At 41.7% G+C, this 17830-nt stretch overlaps 1 protein-coding gene across 1 annotated transcript in view; it reads right to left on the bottom strand.

Moving 5' to 3' along the window:
• LOC308290467 (solute carrier family 12 member 9) overlaps nt 1–12585 on the bottom strand; it is a gene marked incomplete at its 3' end in the record, with an annotated part of 69145 nt that extends 56560 nt beyond the window's left edge. Inside the window, exons 1-2 of the mRNA XM_080732314.1 lie at nt 12469–12585; nt 10124–10411 (exon numbers count right to left, since the gene is read on the bottom strand). Of these exons, the coding sequence (XP_080588440.1) occupies nt 10124–10385 (262 nt within the window). The 5' untranslated portion in view covers nt 10386–10411; nt 12469–12585. The remainder of the gene's footprint in view (nt 1–10123; nt 10412–12468) is intronic.
• Nucleotides 12586–17830: the final 5245 nt, after the last annotated feature.

Genomic DNA, 17830 nt, shown 5'->3' with positions numbered 1-17830 from the left:
GTCCAGATATTTTGATTTATTACAAACGCATAGCACTTCTATTTGATATCGTATGTATTTGCAGATGTTGTTAATTTGTCCTTATTTCTATGTTATTAATGATTTATTTTTGATTTGTTCTGATAGTATGTATTTGTAATGTTTCTCCTTGGGCAGGAGGAAGGATTGGAAGTGGGGAATGTTCTATACACTTGTCTCTTTAATAAAAAGATATATAAAAATAATAATAAAACAAAACATAGCACTAACCCTGATAAAAGCAGAAAGTTGAGGTCCTTATCCAATATCCACTTTTGTTCTATATAACAACTCCTTTTAGCATTATCTAGCACTTCACGTATATTGTACCCTTAATCAAGGCATAATCAGTAGCTTTTTGGAGCTGTGTGAAACACAGGCTCCCTATACGTGGCTGTGTGGGTCTGTGTGTGTGTGTGTGTGTGTGTGTGTGTGTCTGTCTGTCTGTCTGTGTGTGTGTCTGTGTGTATGTAGCCTGAACTTCCTAAACTTCGGCACGCCACTAGTCCCACAGTTTTGCCACCAAACACTCGCGCCATATGTCAAATCGACCGGCTTACTCGGGAATCGTGGGCTATTACTTTTCTAAGAGAAAGGTTCTATAGTTTAATTGATATTAATTTATTAGTGAATTAATTTTCCCCATTGACTTAGAATGGGAATCGCAAAAACTCACATTCAATTATTTGTCTCTCGCAAACCACAGGGGCTACAGTTTCAAGACTTGGAGAGGAGGTTCATAATGATTTCAAGGATTAAATAAAAAATAATTGTGTCATTTGGCCTCATGGTGGCGCTATAACACCCCACTTTACGTTTTGTCCTGTAACTCTTGAACCGTAGGTCGGAAAATTAAAAATATTTTTTCCCTGGATTCCTTGGGTCATGACGCATCTCCCCATATAGGCCACGCCCATTTGCGCCATGATAGATTTTCCGCCATCTTGAATTTTCTCCAAAACACACTTTTTGCTCCTTTTCCTACATATTTTCTTCAAATGTCACAAAAATCGGTACACATGATCCACACACACACACACACACACACACACACACACACACACACACACACACACACACACACACACACACACACACACACACACACACACACACACACACACACACACACACACACACACACACACACACACACACACACACACGGGTGTGATTTTTTAAACTCAGCACTGCTTGGTAGGGGGGGGGGAAACCGCCAGATTGTCAGCCTATACAGTATGCAACGGTCTATTAATGAGTTGACAATCATACAACCAGTTTTGTAGCCTCTCAGTTGGTCTGATAAATCATTCGTGTACACGTTAAAGAGGACGGGTGGACGGAGGGTTTGAGATCCCACCTCCCCCAGGCATACTCCATTACCCATGCCAAAGGGAGTGAGAACTCTCGTTGCCCCGTTTGACCTGCATTCTCTGGTTGGCATAGCATTATGCCAGGGTCCTCAGACACAGCACTCTGGCTCAATTTCAGAAAAAAACTACAGTACAGTTAGTGTTGAGTCGCTCTGCCAAAAGCCTAGTTAGAGGCATCAATAGAGCCTTGTAGAAAAGGAGTTTTATTTCAGCGGCTTCTTTCAAGGCATAAGTACACAAATCCGTACCATGCTTAGCTGTGAAGCCAAGCCGGTTGTCTGTGGTACGAGTATAATCACAGGAACAATCCGACTGAATGCTTTCCAGGAGGATAGATAAATGCCACACTGGCTACTGTGGATAATTTGGGCTATAATTATCCTGGCTCCCAACCTTGCCGGCTTTGTACTTGATGACAGCCAGACCACAAGAGTAACGGACAACTAAGTAGGAGCTAACAGAGTCGGGCAACATACCATGAGTCATAAAACCTCTAAGACAAAATGGCAAGAAGAGCTGCAACCTTTGGGCTCCCAAATTGTTTTTATTATCAGATGTCTGCGCTACAGCTTGATATAGACCTTATCGGTTGTAATTCCCAATGCATTGTTAATATTACTCACTTTGTAGGGGTCACTCAATATTAAGTCAACAGAGTTAAATAAAGCAGAGAAATATTTTCTCCACAACTCACAAATCAGCTGTGTTATCGTCTCCAGAGACTACTTCTAGTCAAGTGGTAGCAATGTTTTTCTTACTTCTTTTTACTTGGAGCTTTTACCTGGAGCACTCACCCCCTTCCATTTTTTGGTGTTTACAAACACAATGAACCACATTTTTACTGAATATCTAACATTGGTGAGCTTATTTTGTAATCCAGGACAGGCCCCTGTCTGAGTGTTAAGTTTTATCTATCAAATTAGCAAAAAGAAAAAAAGGGGGAAAAAGAAATCCCATTTTATTTTAAAAAACAATGTAGTACAAGCCTTGTCTCCTGCACTGATAAACAGGCAGGCCCTCTCAGTTGTAAGATACAACACACATATGAGGATTCTAGTGGCTTCGCTGTTGGTGTGTGGTGGTGAATGTAATGCTTTGTACAAAGGGGCTATAGAACTGCAGCCTATTTTATATAGTCCTGTAGTAACACACGGCGTGCAGTTCCTTCATATCGACAACAAAACCATCATACACAAACATCAAACAGAAGGGAACATCTAAAAAAGAGAACGATGTGCAAGGCTGTAATTAGAAGAAGACCACCAGGGGTTCAAACCTGAGTCTCCTGCTAAAGGGACCCAATGGACCCCGGAAATTCATCCCGAGATATGAATGGTTCCGCCATTAATAATTATTTTTATGACAGATCCGAACTCTAATGGAACTGGAATATTTGTTCTGAGATCCCACTGGTTCTGAGATATTACAGAGAACTGACCCAATGCACATTAGATCTGAGACAGGTCGGGTATTACGTATATTATGACAAACCAAATAATTACAACTGCTATTAAAATGCCATTCTACCAGATGACAGGGATAGGGTACTCCATTATGGAATAATCTAGCACAGTGGTTCCCAAACTTATTAGCTCAAAACCCAAAAAGAGACATTTGATGTTTGCCCAGGACCCAAACTAGTGAAAACAGCAGCCCTACAAGCTCACAACCCGTCGCTTTGTGCCGCGTTATGAGCTTGTAGATCTGCTATTTTCACTACTTCTTAAACACTGTTTTCTAATTTATAGAATTTTATTCATATTTATTCGTGAAATTACTTACAAAATACTTTGAAATTTATTTTGTATTCATGAAAAACGAAATAATAATTAAGAACAAAACGTAGGAAGCAAAGGTATTCGTTCACGAGTCACGACCCCATAACAATTGGTCCACGAACCCATATATGGGTCCCAACCCACTGTTTGGGAAACAGTGATCTAACAGATACGTATCAGCCTACATAACAATAACAATCAGTGATCTTCGCTTCTTCGATAAAAATAAGTGACAAACGATATTGGGACCCCAAATATGACGCAAAATGTGACCCCAGTATGTATGAGAAACAAAACACACAAGTAGAGCAGTACAACATTATGCAGAATCAAACCACAATTTTAGTGGAGGTCAGCATGCAGCTGATGAGGTCTAATTGTTCACATGCAACACGTCAACCATCACAGCATTCAGCAGTGTGTGTGTGTGTGTGTGTGTGTGTGTGTGTGTGTGTGTGTGTCTGCATTTTTGTAACCCTTTAAAATAATTTTACTTGCATTTCTTGAATTATTTGCATAAGTGCTAAGCTCCAACATCTGGCTTGGTGCAGGCTCTGAAGCGTGGCCTACATCTTGGCACACAGCGCTCAAAGTTCGTTGTGTGCCCAGGGTCACATTGGCCAAGCTTTTTGGGACGCTAATGACATTAAAACAATAAATAGCTAAATAGAACAGCTCACTTCACTATAGGAGTGATTTTTTACTTTTTAGTACTTTAGTCTAGCTTAGAGAGTTAGAGTACCAGCAAAGTATGTGCACTTAACTTTATATCAAGTCTGGATTGACATTTATCCAACATACACAGTTCTTAAGTACATTGCAGTCATCTTAAACGTGATTTACAATGATAAGTTGTAACATACCATATAAACACAGTGTGCAGATAATGTAACAGATCTTGGGCCCAACACTGCTTGTCACATGCTAGCAACATAACTACCAGCAGGCAACACATGTTATGAAGCCTGGCCATGGAAGAATGTTGATCCAATTCTAAACCCTTACAGTACATTTGTGAGGATTTACAGGGAAATTAACCTGTTTTTGCAGCACATTGACAGTGAAAGTGCCTTTAATCGTAACTAACATGGATACAAACTGTGCAAAAACTGTTTTTATCTTGCTTTTTTTTTTTACATACTGTAATCGAACATTGAAAATCTGATAGCTGCCTGTGACCAATTTAACCATACATGGCATAATGGTCAGTAAATGTAATTTACACACACAGCCACTTTAAAGTTTTTATATTAGTTTCACATCCCCAATAAACACTTTTATTTTCAAAATGTAGTTCCTGAACGGTCTACAAACGGTCCCTGGATGTTTAAAAACACTTCCCTGCAGTTGTAGTGTGTGTGTGTGTGTGTGTGTGTGTGTGTGTGTGTGTGTGTGTGTGTGTGTGTGTGTGTGTGTGTGTGCGCGCGCGTACGTGCGTGCGCCACACCACAGCAGCTGACCTCTCACGAGACATTGGGAGGGATGGGGGGGAGGAGGGTGAAAGAAACACACTGACAGACACACAGACACGCACAGGCGCACACAAACACACACACACACACACACACACACAATCACACACATTCACAAAACTTACCACTACAGTACACACAGCGTAATCTGACAGGGGGAAAGCATGAAAGAGAAGGAGAAATTAAATGGCTTCACACTTTGCACCATGTTGCATGTGAAAGGCGACTACAGTATGTATGGATTCTTTGAGTAATCAACGGCCTCCTAGATATGCGGCCTCGAGTGGAGCGTCATGTGAACCCGATTACTGGAGCTACGAGGGCAAGAGGGAGCCTTTATTCCGGGGAGCACTGCTGGTCATGGCCTGGATTGTAAACTGCTTACAGCGATATCGACAACAACACAAAATGCATGGATTTTTCATATCAAGGCTAGGGCTGTCACGATATGACATTTTACAGGACGATTAATTGTCACTCAAATAATTGGCGATTAACGATTTAATTGTGTTTTTGTCGTTGATGATTACATTTCTGTTTGTCTTTTAGGCTTTGAAGTTGTACATGGTAGATATGACACACAACCTAAATATACAAAGAAATTACTGACATATTTGACAACCTACTACTTAAAAAATTACTTTGATAGTGGAAATAGCCGATCTACAAGCTCACAACGCGTCGCATCGCGACGCGTTGTGAGCTTGTAGATCTGCTATTTCCACTATTTTGGACATTTTTCAACATTCACGATTATGACAAAATAATTGCGATAATGTCAAATAATCACGATTAGACGATTATGTCATAATTGTGACAGCCCTAGATATCGACAACAACAAAAAATGCATGGATTTTTCATATCAAGGCTGTGAAATAAATCAGATTCCTGCTCCCTCAATAGAAGTTGTCTTGTTCCCTTTGACTGTGCTACATTAATACCCTTTGTTTTCTGTCTCACTCACATAAATACCTGTACCACCTAAAGGTCCTGTCCTCTGTCTGTCTGTCTGTCCGCCGTCTGTCTACAGTACTCTGACACCATAGTACTGACGTCATATACTGGCCTAGACACGGAACACCATACTGTATATGGGCAATTGGGCATGGGACACGGAACATAAAATATATGGGCGTAAAAGGGTGAAACAGTGCCCACATTTCTGACTTCACTGATATAGTGTACTGTATAGCGTCATGTCACCGCCATGGTAACATCTGCATGCTGACAAAATGCCCAAATTTGGAGATGACTGACATCACTGATTCGTATGGGTTCTCCAACATTACTTTTGAGACTACATTCAATCCCTCATATACTGTGCACACCCCGGGCAAGGTCCTAGTATTAAAATATTTTAGCAAGACGGATTTTTCCATCCGATGCCAATCATGATTTTGGAGAGTCCTGATTAATTGATTGAATACTTTATTAGGATTTTTGAGAAAAAAAAGCATAGGAAGGTATAGTTCAATACAAGGTCTGCAAAGAGGATTTTAAACCCAAGAAACCCTATGGATTGTTCCCCTTGGGGTCCTTTGTACTCAATGCATCATCCTAGCGCACCGATTACTGATGCTTTTACAAATTTATTGTGAAAGCAATTCTAATCAATTTGGAAAAACATTTGGATCTGCTATTTCTTTTTCTGAAAACCTTTCAAAAGATTTTCTTACTGTATAATGACCAAAATAGGGACGTCAGATTCAAAGTCGTAAAGAATCGGGACACAGTAGCTCATAATTTCCAATAGCGATGTCAGTCATCAAATGGCCAATATATCGACTAATATATTGGGCTGGAATCTTCTGTACAAAAGTTCTGTACCTGTTTAATGCATTTTTGTGTCTTTTCACATTAGTGAGGGTTGAGCTTAGAAAACCTGTTGTTTCACACTATGACGCCACAATTAGCATCATAGTGTAAACTGGTCTCACGCTCACAACTACCAAAACCTCTCCAAAAAAAATTAAGGGAAGCTACTGTTCTTCCACAAATCAACCATGGTTCTTGGGTGAAGCTTCCCCTCAGTGAAATAACGATCTATCTTTAGTACCAGTCAGAGAGGTAAGGTAAGGTAAGGTAAATTTATTTATAAAGCGCCTTTCAAAACATATGTCACAAGGTGCTGTACAATACATAACATGAAATAAAAACATCACAAAGCAAAAACAGAACAATATGAACAATGGAATGGAAATGAATAAGCAAAACAATATAAACAATACAAATTAATAAACAATACAGTAAGCTTTTACACACCATAATGTTTCCTAAACAAATGGGTTTTTAGCAGGCCTTTAAAGGCATCTACTGACTCTGCAGTTTTTATAGAGAGTGGTAGGCTGTTCCAAAGAGTTGGGGCTACCACTGCAAATGCTCGATCCCCTTTTGTTTTTAGTTTAGTTTTTTAGGAACCTCAAGTAGGCCTTTGTTCGAGGACCTAAGCAACCGCCTATTTGCTTTAGGGGACAAGAGTTCCGTTAAATAATTTGGGGCCAGCCCATGTAGTGCTTTATAAGTTATTAATGAAATTTTAAACATAATTCTGCTCTCTATAGGTAGCCAATGCAGGGCAGCAAGCACCGGTGTAATATGTGACCTTCTATAGGTGTTGGTTAGAAGTCTAGCCGCCGCATTCTGAACTAATTGGAGGCGGTGTATCGAGGAGCGACTCAGGGTAGAAAACAAAGAATTACAGTAATCCAGTCTACTGGAAATGAACGCATGAATACGTTTTTCGAGGTCTTGAGGTGTCAGTAGGGTCTTGATTTTTGCAATGTTTCTTAACTGAAAGAAACATGTTTGAATCACCTTTTTAATGTGAGGCTCGAAACTCATATGGTTGTCAAAAAGAACTCCTAAGTTCTTTGACACCTTTGTAAAGTGCGCTGTTGATGGGCCCATTGACTGTTTTATGTTTTCATGGATGCCCTCAGGTCCTATGATAAGGACCTCGGTCTTATCTGGATTCAACTGGAGAAAATTGTGTGACATCCAGTCCTTAATAGAAGCTAAACATTCTTTTAAAATAGATAATTTACTGTGGTCTGAGGATTTAAAAGCAAAATACAACTGCGTGTCATCGGCATAACAATGATAAGATATATGGTTAAAACGACTGATTAAAACACCAAGGGGAAGCATGTATAAGGAAAATAAAATAGGGCCAAGAATAGACCCTTGGGGCACGCCGTATTTTAACGGAGCAGCGGTGGAAACATGGTCATTTATGGCCACAGCAACACTCCTGTTTGAGAGGTATGAGGTGAACCATTCTAACACAGACCCCCGCAAACCCACCCATTTCTCCAGCCTATTAATGAGAATGGAGTGGTCTATTGTGTCAAACGCGGCACTTAGGTCCAGGAGCAACAGAACTGAGCACTCCCCAGAGTCTGCCCGCATCAAGATATCGTTTGAGACCCTGAGGAGTGCCGTTTCAGTACTGTGCTTTGGCCGGAATCCAGATTGGAACTTATCAAAAATGTTATTATTTTCAACCGTTAAAAGCAATTGTTCACATACCACCTTTTCTAAAAGTTTAGCGATAAAAGGTAGTTTGGAAATTGGTCTGTAGTTAAAAGGTTGTGATTATTACAGAGAGAGTTCCTGCTTCACTTTTACTAATAGATTATATTCATGGAATATATATATTTTTTAAAAACACTTTTGAAATACATATATCTTTAAATGGGATTTTTACCAGAGTCGTGAACCACTGTTTGGGAAACGGTGTGTAAGAGTATATACTATATAATAGCTAGTACATCTTCTGCGGTGGTTGGAGGTGGTCTCCATATTCAAGTAGTCCTGCCTGAAGCTCTTAGGAGCGATATATCCCCTGGTGGAACGGGAACTGCCTCTTGTCTGAGCGGTACAAAAGTCATCTCTCATGTGGCAGACCTGGGTTTGAATCCCAGGTAGGACATAAAAGTGACAGATTGCAGCTTCAACCAATTAAACCCTATATACTTATTTCAGCAGGGTCCCCCAGGGCACATTTTTTACCTCTTCACCTTATCTCTTTGCACAACTCATTCAGAAGTTGGTTGTGACTCGCAACCAACGCTGCAACGCTGGGGTTCAAGTGGTCAAATTAATACTGAGGAATTTACGGTGTGTAGAACAGTGGTTCTCAAACCTTTTCATGACAAGGACCCCCACGTAATATTTATTTGGCCGCAGACCCCTATCTGAAAAGATTGCGTGCCAGAAGGGACCCCATGAGAATTGTGTTGTTAAAAGGGTTTCATTCTCTTGAAAATAGCAGATCTAAATCAGCAGTTTTCAAAGTGGTGGTGGTTAAACAGATTTTGAAGCCACATTAACTCATTTTGCAGGGGGCCTCCCGGAATCCCCTCAAGGTCTCCGCCCGGTACATACTGGTATCGAACAGTGGTTCTCAAACAGTGGTCCGGGGACCACCAGCGGTCCTTGAGGGGGTTCAAGCTGGTCCCCAGCTAAATGATGGAGAGTTGGTAACCAAATGGACCCTTACAGATCTTTATATTTTAGCACGACCGAGAAACCAAGTGGTGGACAAAATCGTATCCAACGACAACAAAATATTTAAATTTTTGAGAGGCTATATCTCAGCAAATGGTGGTCTGTGGCTCAAATGCTGAATAAATAATGGAACTTGATATGAAATAGGTTGTAAACAACAGTTATTATTAACTAATTTTGCAGGGGTGCCCCCTGGAACCCCCTCAAGGACTCATCAACCGTTGATGACGTCACTCTGCGTCTTTCAAGCGTTTCCCCATCGGATGATGTCACCGAGAATGCTGCTTCCTCATTGCCTTAACCCATTTAGGACCTAGAATTATTGAATGCTTTAACCAGTGAAAAATAGCAGATATACAAGCTCACAGCGCGGCACCGAGTGCCGCGCTGCGAGCTTGTAGATCTGCTATTTTTGAAAAAGTCGTGAAAATGTGTGCAAATCTTTGAATGTATTTTCAAAGCGAACGTTTGTAACTCAAATTTTGCTTCTGGGTGGTCCCTGAAACTAGATATTTTGAAATGGGGGTCCGTGGCCAAATAAATATCATTTTGGGGGTCCTTCACATGAAAAGGTTTGAGCACCACTGACATAGTAGTCTCTCAAGAACAGACTAACTGAGCTCCAGTTAAGTGAAAAGGACCTTTTCTTTGACGATGGCTGGCCAGATTGCTGACATAGAAACATAGGTTTTTTCCAAAGATCTTAGAAGGATTCAAAAGACACTTATAGAATCGGGTCAAAATTCTAATTTTCACGATTTCTCAAAAATAGCAGATCTACAAGCTCGCAGCTGTGAGCTTGTATATCTGCTATTTTTTTATATTTAAAGCATAAAATATTGCGTCATAATGTGTTCAGGCCTAAATAGGAAGTGTATCTAGAAAGAAATAAAGTAACACTAGTACTATAATGTGTTGCCCTGTTGGGCAAACACACTAGTAATAATACAAGGCACTTGTACCAACACTCACCAATCCTCAGGAAGACCACCACGCTGAACATGGACAGCAGCGTGGGGATCACCACCCCGAAGAACGTGGACAGCTTCTGCTGCTGCTGTCTGCTGTGCTGCGTCCCGCCGCCGCCGCCGCCTCTCCTGCCGGGGCTCATGGTCACGTCGGTGGCCGGCCGCGGCTCCAGGGCCTCCCGGGAAGCAGTGTGCCGATGGTCGGCCGACTCGTTGACACTGGTGGAGAGACGGTAGTGGAGGAGAGGAGTCCGTTCTGCCGACATGATGACTGGTGGTGGGGATGATGCAGCTGAAATCATGGAATAAAGCAAAAATAGAATCTCATGTGTGAAAATGTAATGATGATGTTTAGGTATTATCATTCCAAACCTCACGTTGCTGCCGTTCTACATGCTGCAAAATCAGTTGAAGAAATGACAGGTTGCTTTTATGACATTTCTGTTCATGTTTGTGGTAGACGCTTCTAAACTTGCATTATATTGCTAGTTTGCCCTCTTCAAACACTCTTTAATCTTAATGATCTACAAGCTCACAACATTAGATCTGCTATTTTCGGTGCACGCTATGCTTTCATACAAGACATGCTGGCTAGAATCCAAATCAGTCACAGGGACTGGGAGCTTTAATCCATGTGAAAGCCACGAAACCAAAAGAGATCTTCAGACAATACACAAAACTAAAAACAAACAGATGGTTGTCAGATGATGTCACCTGCTGCTGCTAAGCTGTAGTTTTTAAACCATGAGACAAAACAAACAAGAGTCTATTTGCACAATATAAAGTATTTATATTAAATAGTAGGCGGCAGTGAAATGAAGGCCGTGGACTCATCCAGAATGCCTGGTTAAAGAAGTTTAATAAATTGCTCATCTAGAAGAAAACATGATGGCTACAAACCTGCGAAAGCACAAGCAGCACATCAACGTGTATTTCCAAAAGGCAAGCAAGCAAAGAAAGAAAGAAAGATTACAGTCAAAACAGAAAAGCAAATAAAATGGGCAAAAATCTATAAACCAATAAGACGCCCATGCCCTAAGGACGAGGGCGAAGTCACGCTGAAACAACAGAGACTGACACAATATGTCCATATATGGGCATTCCAAGATATGGGCTTAATATTGATGACATCAGGGATCTTGGCCATATATGGAGAGTGACATGAAGCATGACTGACGCACGCACGCACATGATCTGCAGGTTTTCAATAGGACGCGCTGAAACAACAGAGACTGACACAATATGTCCATAATCCATATATGGGCATTCCCAGATATGGACTTAATATTGATGACATCAGGGATCTCCATATATGGGCATAAAAGGACATGGAATTCATTTGCAAGTGTGACTCACGCCGCGACAACCACACTGGTTATCATGATGAGACTGACACAATATTTCCATATACGGGCTTAATATTGATGACATCAGGGATCTTGGCCATATATGGAGCGTGACATGAGGCGTGACGCACATGCGTATCAAAACACTGTTCCGGTTCCAGTTCCGCCTGCTAAAGCTTGTGATTGGCTGAACCGGAGGTAGGGCGCGCTCCGCTGTGTTCACCTGGACCGCGCGGAGGTACCGAAAGTCGTGGGGACGAAGATTTACTATTCTGTCCTTATCGTGACATAACTAGGACAGCGCTAAGTTGGTTCATTCGACCTTCACAACACTCGACACGGCAACTCACTCATTACCGCTCACTCTGCGGTGTCTCACGTGGATCAAGGTCGCCTGAGATGGCGCGCCTCCATCATCTCCACCGAAAACAAGCGTTCCGCTCTTGGAACCGGAACGTTGTCTTGATTCACGCGTGACCCACACACAATCTGCAGGTTTTCATACTAAATGCGACCTACGGTCGCAATAAGCATCATAGTCCACTATAGTCCACTACTAGCCAGGATATAACAACTGTAAGCCCTATACTTTGTCGTCAGACAAATAGAGAAAAAAAATCTAAAATCTACAAGCTCGCATCAGTACAAATGTGACAAATGTGAATAAGTTGACTTTTTTTTTTACAATAACAACTATAATAATAAGGGTAATAATAATAATAAACTTAATTTGTATAGCACCTTTAATGACATGAAGTGCAGCTCAAAGTGCTTTACAGCTATCAATAATAAAGCACAAGTCCTTTACAGAAAAAGGCAAATAAAGCAAAGTAAGTGCATAAAAGAACATTAAAATAATAGCGAAAAAATCAAACACGGCCAAACAAATACGGACGCCAGATTTAAGTGGTTGTCAACGTTTTACAGGGCATTTTCGTCACGAATCAGACATGACATCGACCCTGTTTGTATATTGATACCCGAGAATTAAAAACAAGCTTACCTCGATAGCAAGTTGGAGAAGATACAACAACCCTCCTTCCTTTACTGTGTAGCGAATTAAAAAATAAATAAAAAATATAAAAATCAAACTGAAGGTAGATCCTTCAGTGGAAGTCAGTTAGGATCATCTAAAAGAGGAGATATAAAGGGCCATTAGAAGAAGTGGCCATGGTTGTGCCATGGTTTGACACTGTGGTGATTTGTAAAAGCAGGGAATGGACGGGCATCATGTGACAGCTACAGAAGTACTGGGTTTCCCAGCCTGTTGCACCCGATCACGTGAGCTGGCCGCTCGTCCAATCGCAGCGCCCGCCGCTCCTGCTGCGCCAGACTGCCAGATAGTCCAGTACCTGGCTTAAAGTCCTGCTCGCAATTTGGTGTTAGGGGAGTTTCTCACCTGAACTGAGTCAGTGGGTCCCTAGACATGAAAAATCACCGAGGTGCTCATTCGCCATAGTGCCATGAATGGCGCAATGGCAAAATCAAATATGACTGCCAACAGCTATGATGAAAATCCAATTTTTCTGTTTCTGGGTGTATATGCACATGTAATACCTCTATTTGTACTAATTGGGGTGTGGGGAATTCATTTCTGGCATTGTTTTGACCATTTTGGGTGATTTGAACCTCGAAAAGGTCATGTTCAAGGTCATTTTGCTATTCCGAAGACCGTGGCCATAACTTGGCCATTGTTAGGAGTAAAAACAGGTGCCATCCATCTTCAACCGCTTATCCGGAATCGGGTCGCGGGGGTAACAGTTCCAACTGAGACTTCCAGATTTCCTTATCCTGCGCAACTTCCTCCACTCCCTCTGGGAGTATACCGAGGCGTTCCCAGGCCAGTCTGGAGATATAATCCTTCCATCTGGTCTTAGGTCTGCCACGGGGTCTCCTCCCAGTGGGACGTGCATCGAGGACCTTCCTAGGAAGGCGCTCGGGGGGCATCCGTACTAGATGCCCGAACCACCTAAGCTGACTCCTTTCCAAGTGAAGGAGCAGCGGTTCTACTCCAAGTCTCTCTCGGGTGATTGAACTTCTCACCCTATCTCTAAGGGAGATACCCGCCACCCTTCTGAGAAAACTCATTTCGGCCGCTTGTACCCGAGACCTTATACTTTCGGTCATGACCCACACATCATGACCATAGGTGAGAGTGGGAACGAAGATTGCTCGAAAGACAGAGAGCTTTGCCTTACGGCTCAACTCTTTTTTCTTCACAACAGTGCGATTCAGCGACTGCAAAACCGCTCCTGCTGCTCCGATTCTCCGGCTGATCTCCTTCTCCGTCTTCCCCTTTCTCTCACTTGTGAACAAGACCCCGAGATACTTAAACTCCTTCACCTGGGGTAATGTCTCATTCCCTACTTGGACTGCACAATCCATCGGTTCCCTGCTGAGAACCATGGCCTCAGACTTAGAGATGCTGATCCTCATTCCGGCCGCTGTACACTCGGCTGCGAACCGATCCAGTGAGAGCTGAAGGTCTTGGACCGATGGTGCCATCAGGACCAAGTCATCCGCAAAAAACAGGTGCAATAGGTCTAAATCAACTAATTCTGACATGTAAATTCATTTATGACATTGTTTTGACCATTAAGGATCATCTTGTCTTTGAAATATCAATGTCAATGCCATTTTTCAAAAACGATTTTGTTCATTACTTTTTTCACAAGTTTGTTTTGTTTATAGCAAAATACATACCAGTGAGAAATACAACAAGTAAACATCCTCATGTAACTTTAAAGGGGGGTTTTAGATGGGTGTTTAAATGAGCAAATAAGACAGACCATTTACGAATAAAAGTGACAAATAAAATCACACAACAAAAGCACACACAAAATTAAATAACAATTTCTCTCAAAGTGCACCAGTATTGTGATTGTGTGCATCCAAGTTAGTATGATGTGTTTTTACAGGATGGATTTGCCATTGTTCCATGGCAAAATATGATGCACCGAACTCCATCAGCAAGTCAGCCATATCGTCGAGTATCGAAGTGTTCCTTGCATCCATCCATGTTCCATTGGTTCTAGTCTTTCCTCAGGTTCTTTGGCTGTTGCAAGCAGGTGGCAAGACATGCACTAGAAAGGTGCCTTGTTGGTCTCAGCAGTTGTACTTCTCTGCTACCAATGCTGTGTCTTGTTCTGTCAAGGTCTTTGCCTCTCCAAAGTTTGTTAGATATTGTAGCTAAGCCATAACTGCATGTTTAGTCCCCACCTGGCCCATGCAGTCGTCTCCAGTCTCCAAGGCATATGTGCCTTGATCACTGTCCTGGCTAGTGGTGCTCCAAGATGAGAGACTGCTTGATGCTGTGGAAGCGTGTGCCACTGCACCCCTAGTGCCATACTACTGCCAGATCCTCTTCATCCCCAGTGCTTGGAAGTATGCGGTGTAGTATAGCATTAATGCGAAGGAGGAGACTATGACAACTCTCTGGGGTCCACTCATAATCCTGGCGTCCCATTATTCCGTCCAATAGATTAGGGTTATGGATAGGTTTAGTTATAATGGGGCCAGTTGACTCCACATGTACCACCAGCTTGGGTGGTGGTACATGTGTGGGTCAATCTAGTTCAATCTTTGGGATCTCTTCACCACCAGCCCCTTATCATCAGAGCTAACAGAGTCGACAGACACACCCATCCCTCAGCAACTTTACAAACTCTGGGTGTCTGAGGAGAACACCAGCTGTGTGTTCGGAATATGGTGTCCAATCAAGCCTGTGGCAATGCTACCCACATTTTTGGGCGACAGTGGCTCAGTAGGTAGAACGGCTGCCTTGGAATCTGAAGGTTCCAGGGTCAATTCCCGGCTCCTCCTGGTTATGTGTGGAAGGTTCCTTGAGCAAGACACTGAACCCCTAACTGCTCCCGATGAGCACCTTGCATGGTTTCATGGTGTGAATGTATGTGTGAATGTGTGTGTTAATGGGTGAATGTGAAATACATAGTAAAGTGCTTTGGAGAAAAGCGATACTGTAAATGCAGTCCATTTACCATTGTCAGCTCTGTTGTCTCTGGTGATGATGACATAGGCGGCTGATGGAGAAGAGATCCCAGACATTTTGAATAGGATTGAGGAAGCTGACACCTGGTGCATGTACTGACTCCATTATTACTACTGTAAGCCTATCCCTAACCTTCACTAACCTAATGGTCGGAATAATGGGATGCCGGAACTATGAGCAGACCCCAGAGAGTTGTTGTTTCCTTCGCATAACTGCTATACTACACCCCATATTTCCAAGCTGGGGATGAAGGAGATCTGGCAGCAGTATGGCACTGGTGAGAATCGGCACATGCTTCCACTGCATCAAGCAGTCTCTCATCTTGGAGCACCAATAGCTAAGACCGTCTGACCGAGTACAATATCTAACAAACTTTGGAGAGGCAAAGACCTTGACAAAACAAGACACAGCATTGGTAGCAGAGAAGTACACCTGCTGAGACCAACAAGGCACTTTTCTAGTGCATTTCTTGCCACCTGCTTGCAACAGCCAAGGAACCTGAGGAAAGACTAGAACCAATGGAACATGGAACAGGGCATGTTCTGTTGTCCGTGCATTAAAAATGAGGACAAGTGGCTCTTGGTTTCACTTTTTCTGTGCCGCTCCTAGCAGCTTTGTGCTGTATGCAGACTATGGACTGCCCATACTATGGAGTGGAGGGAGCAAGGGGGGTCATTAGCAGTCCTTTTGTTAATAATTCTATTTCAATGTATAACATTTTTATCCAGACAAGTGACTTTTGTGCCCGGACAAGTTAATGGGAAATATACTTGTCCAAAGGACAAGTGCCTCAAAAAGGCAATGTCAAGCTCTGATGGATGGAAGGAGCACTTTGACTTAAGTACACTCCTTCCATGTCTGAAGCGTAACACTCGACGATATGGCTGCCTTGCTGATGGAGTTCTGTGCATCATATTTTGCCATGGAACAATGACAAATCCATCCTGTAAAAACACATCATATTAACTTACAATCACATTATGGTGCACTTTGAGGGAAATTGTTATTTCATTTTGTGTGTGATTTTGTTGTGTGATTTTATTTGTCACTTTTATTCGTAAATGGTCTTATTTTCTCATTTAAACACCCACTTAACCCCCCCCCCCCCCTTTAAAGTTAAATGGGGATGTTTACTTGTTGTATTTCTCACTAGTATGTATTTTGTTATAAACAAAACAAACTTATGAAAAAATACTATAAAAGTGCAAGTAATGAACAAAATCGTTTTTGAAAAATGGCATTGACATTGATATTTCAAAGACAAGATGATCCTTAATGGTCAAAACGATGAATTATACATGTCAGCATTAGTTGATTTAGACCTATTGCACCTGTTTTTACTCCTAACAATGGCCAAGTTATGGCCACGGTCTTTGGAATAGCAAAATGACCTTGACCATGACCTTTTCAAGGTCCAAATCACCCAAAATGGTAAAAACAATATCAGAAATGAATTCCCCACACCCCAATTAGTCCAAATAGAGGTACTATACACCCAGAAACAGAAATGTTGGATTTTCATCATAGCCGATGGCAGCCATATTTGATTTGGCCATTGCGCCATTCATGGCACTATGGCGGACGAGCACCTCTGTGATTTTTCATGTCTAGGGACTCACTGACTCAGTTCAGGTGAGAAACTCCCCTAACACCAAATTGCGAGCAGGACTTTAAGCCAGGTACTGGAGTAAGAGTGGTGGTGTGCAGTCACAAGTGGTGGAAAAAGTACTCAAATGTTTTACTTGAGTAAAAGTATCGATAGTGCACTATAGAAATACTCTTACAAGTAAAAGTCCGGCATTAAAAATGTACAGAGTAAAAGTACAAAAGTAGGCCTATTTGGCATCAAAATCTATTTAAAGTACCAAAAGTAGAAAGTTGTAGCCTACTCTGACTGTCATAGGCTACATTATGCATTTCAAGTTTTCAAATTCTGTAACAATCTTTTGACAGATCTACAAGCTATAGCTCACAATGCGTTATGATATCAAAATGTAGGCCTACATGAACTGGTCAAGTCTATGTTTTGTGAAAATATTCAAAATCTACAAAGTATTGAAGTCAAATTGTAGCAGAGAAAAAGTAGGCTACAATATTTGGATCTGAGATGTAGTGGAGTAAAAGTAAAATCATTGGAAATTGGAAATACTCAAGTAAAATACAAATACCTCAAAATTGTACTTAAGTACTATACTTAAGTAAATGTACTTAGTAACTTTCCACCACTGGTGGTGTGAATGTGATACTAAATCAAATAATAATATTGAAAGAAACAATAGTACCTACTTCCTCAGGATGCCTGATCATGCCCCACACCGAAAGTACAATACCTAACCACAGGCTGCCTTCAGTTTAG

Source organism: Nannobrachium achirus, assembly GCF_963921795.1.
Source record: "Nannobrachium achirus genome assembly, chromosome: 8".
NCBI lineage: Eukaryota > Metazoa > Chordata > Actinopteri > Myctophiformes > Myctophidae > Nannobrachium > Nannobrachium achirus.
Note: the sequence above shows the minus strand (reverse complement) of the source record. Positions and strands in the feature narration are given on the sequence as shown.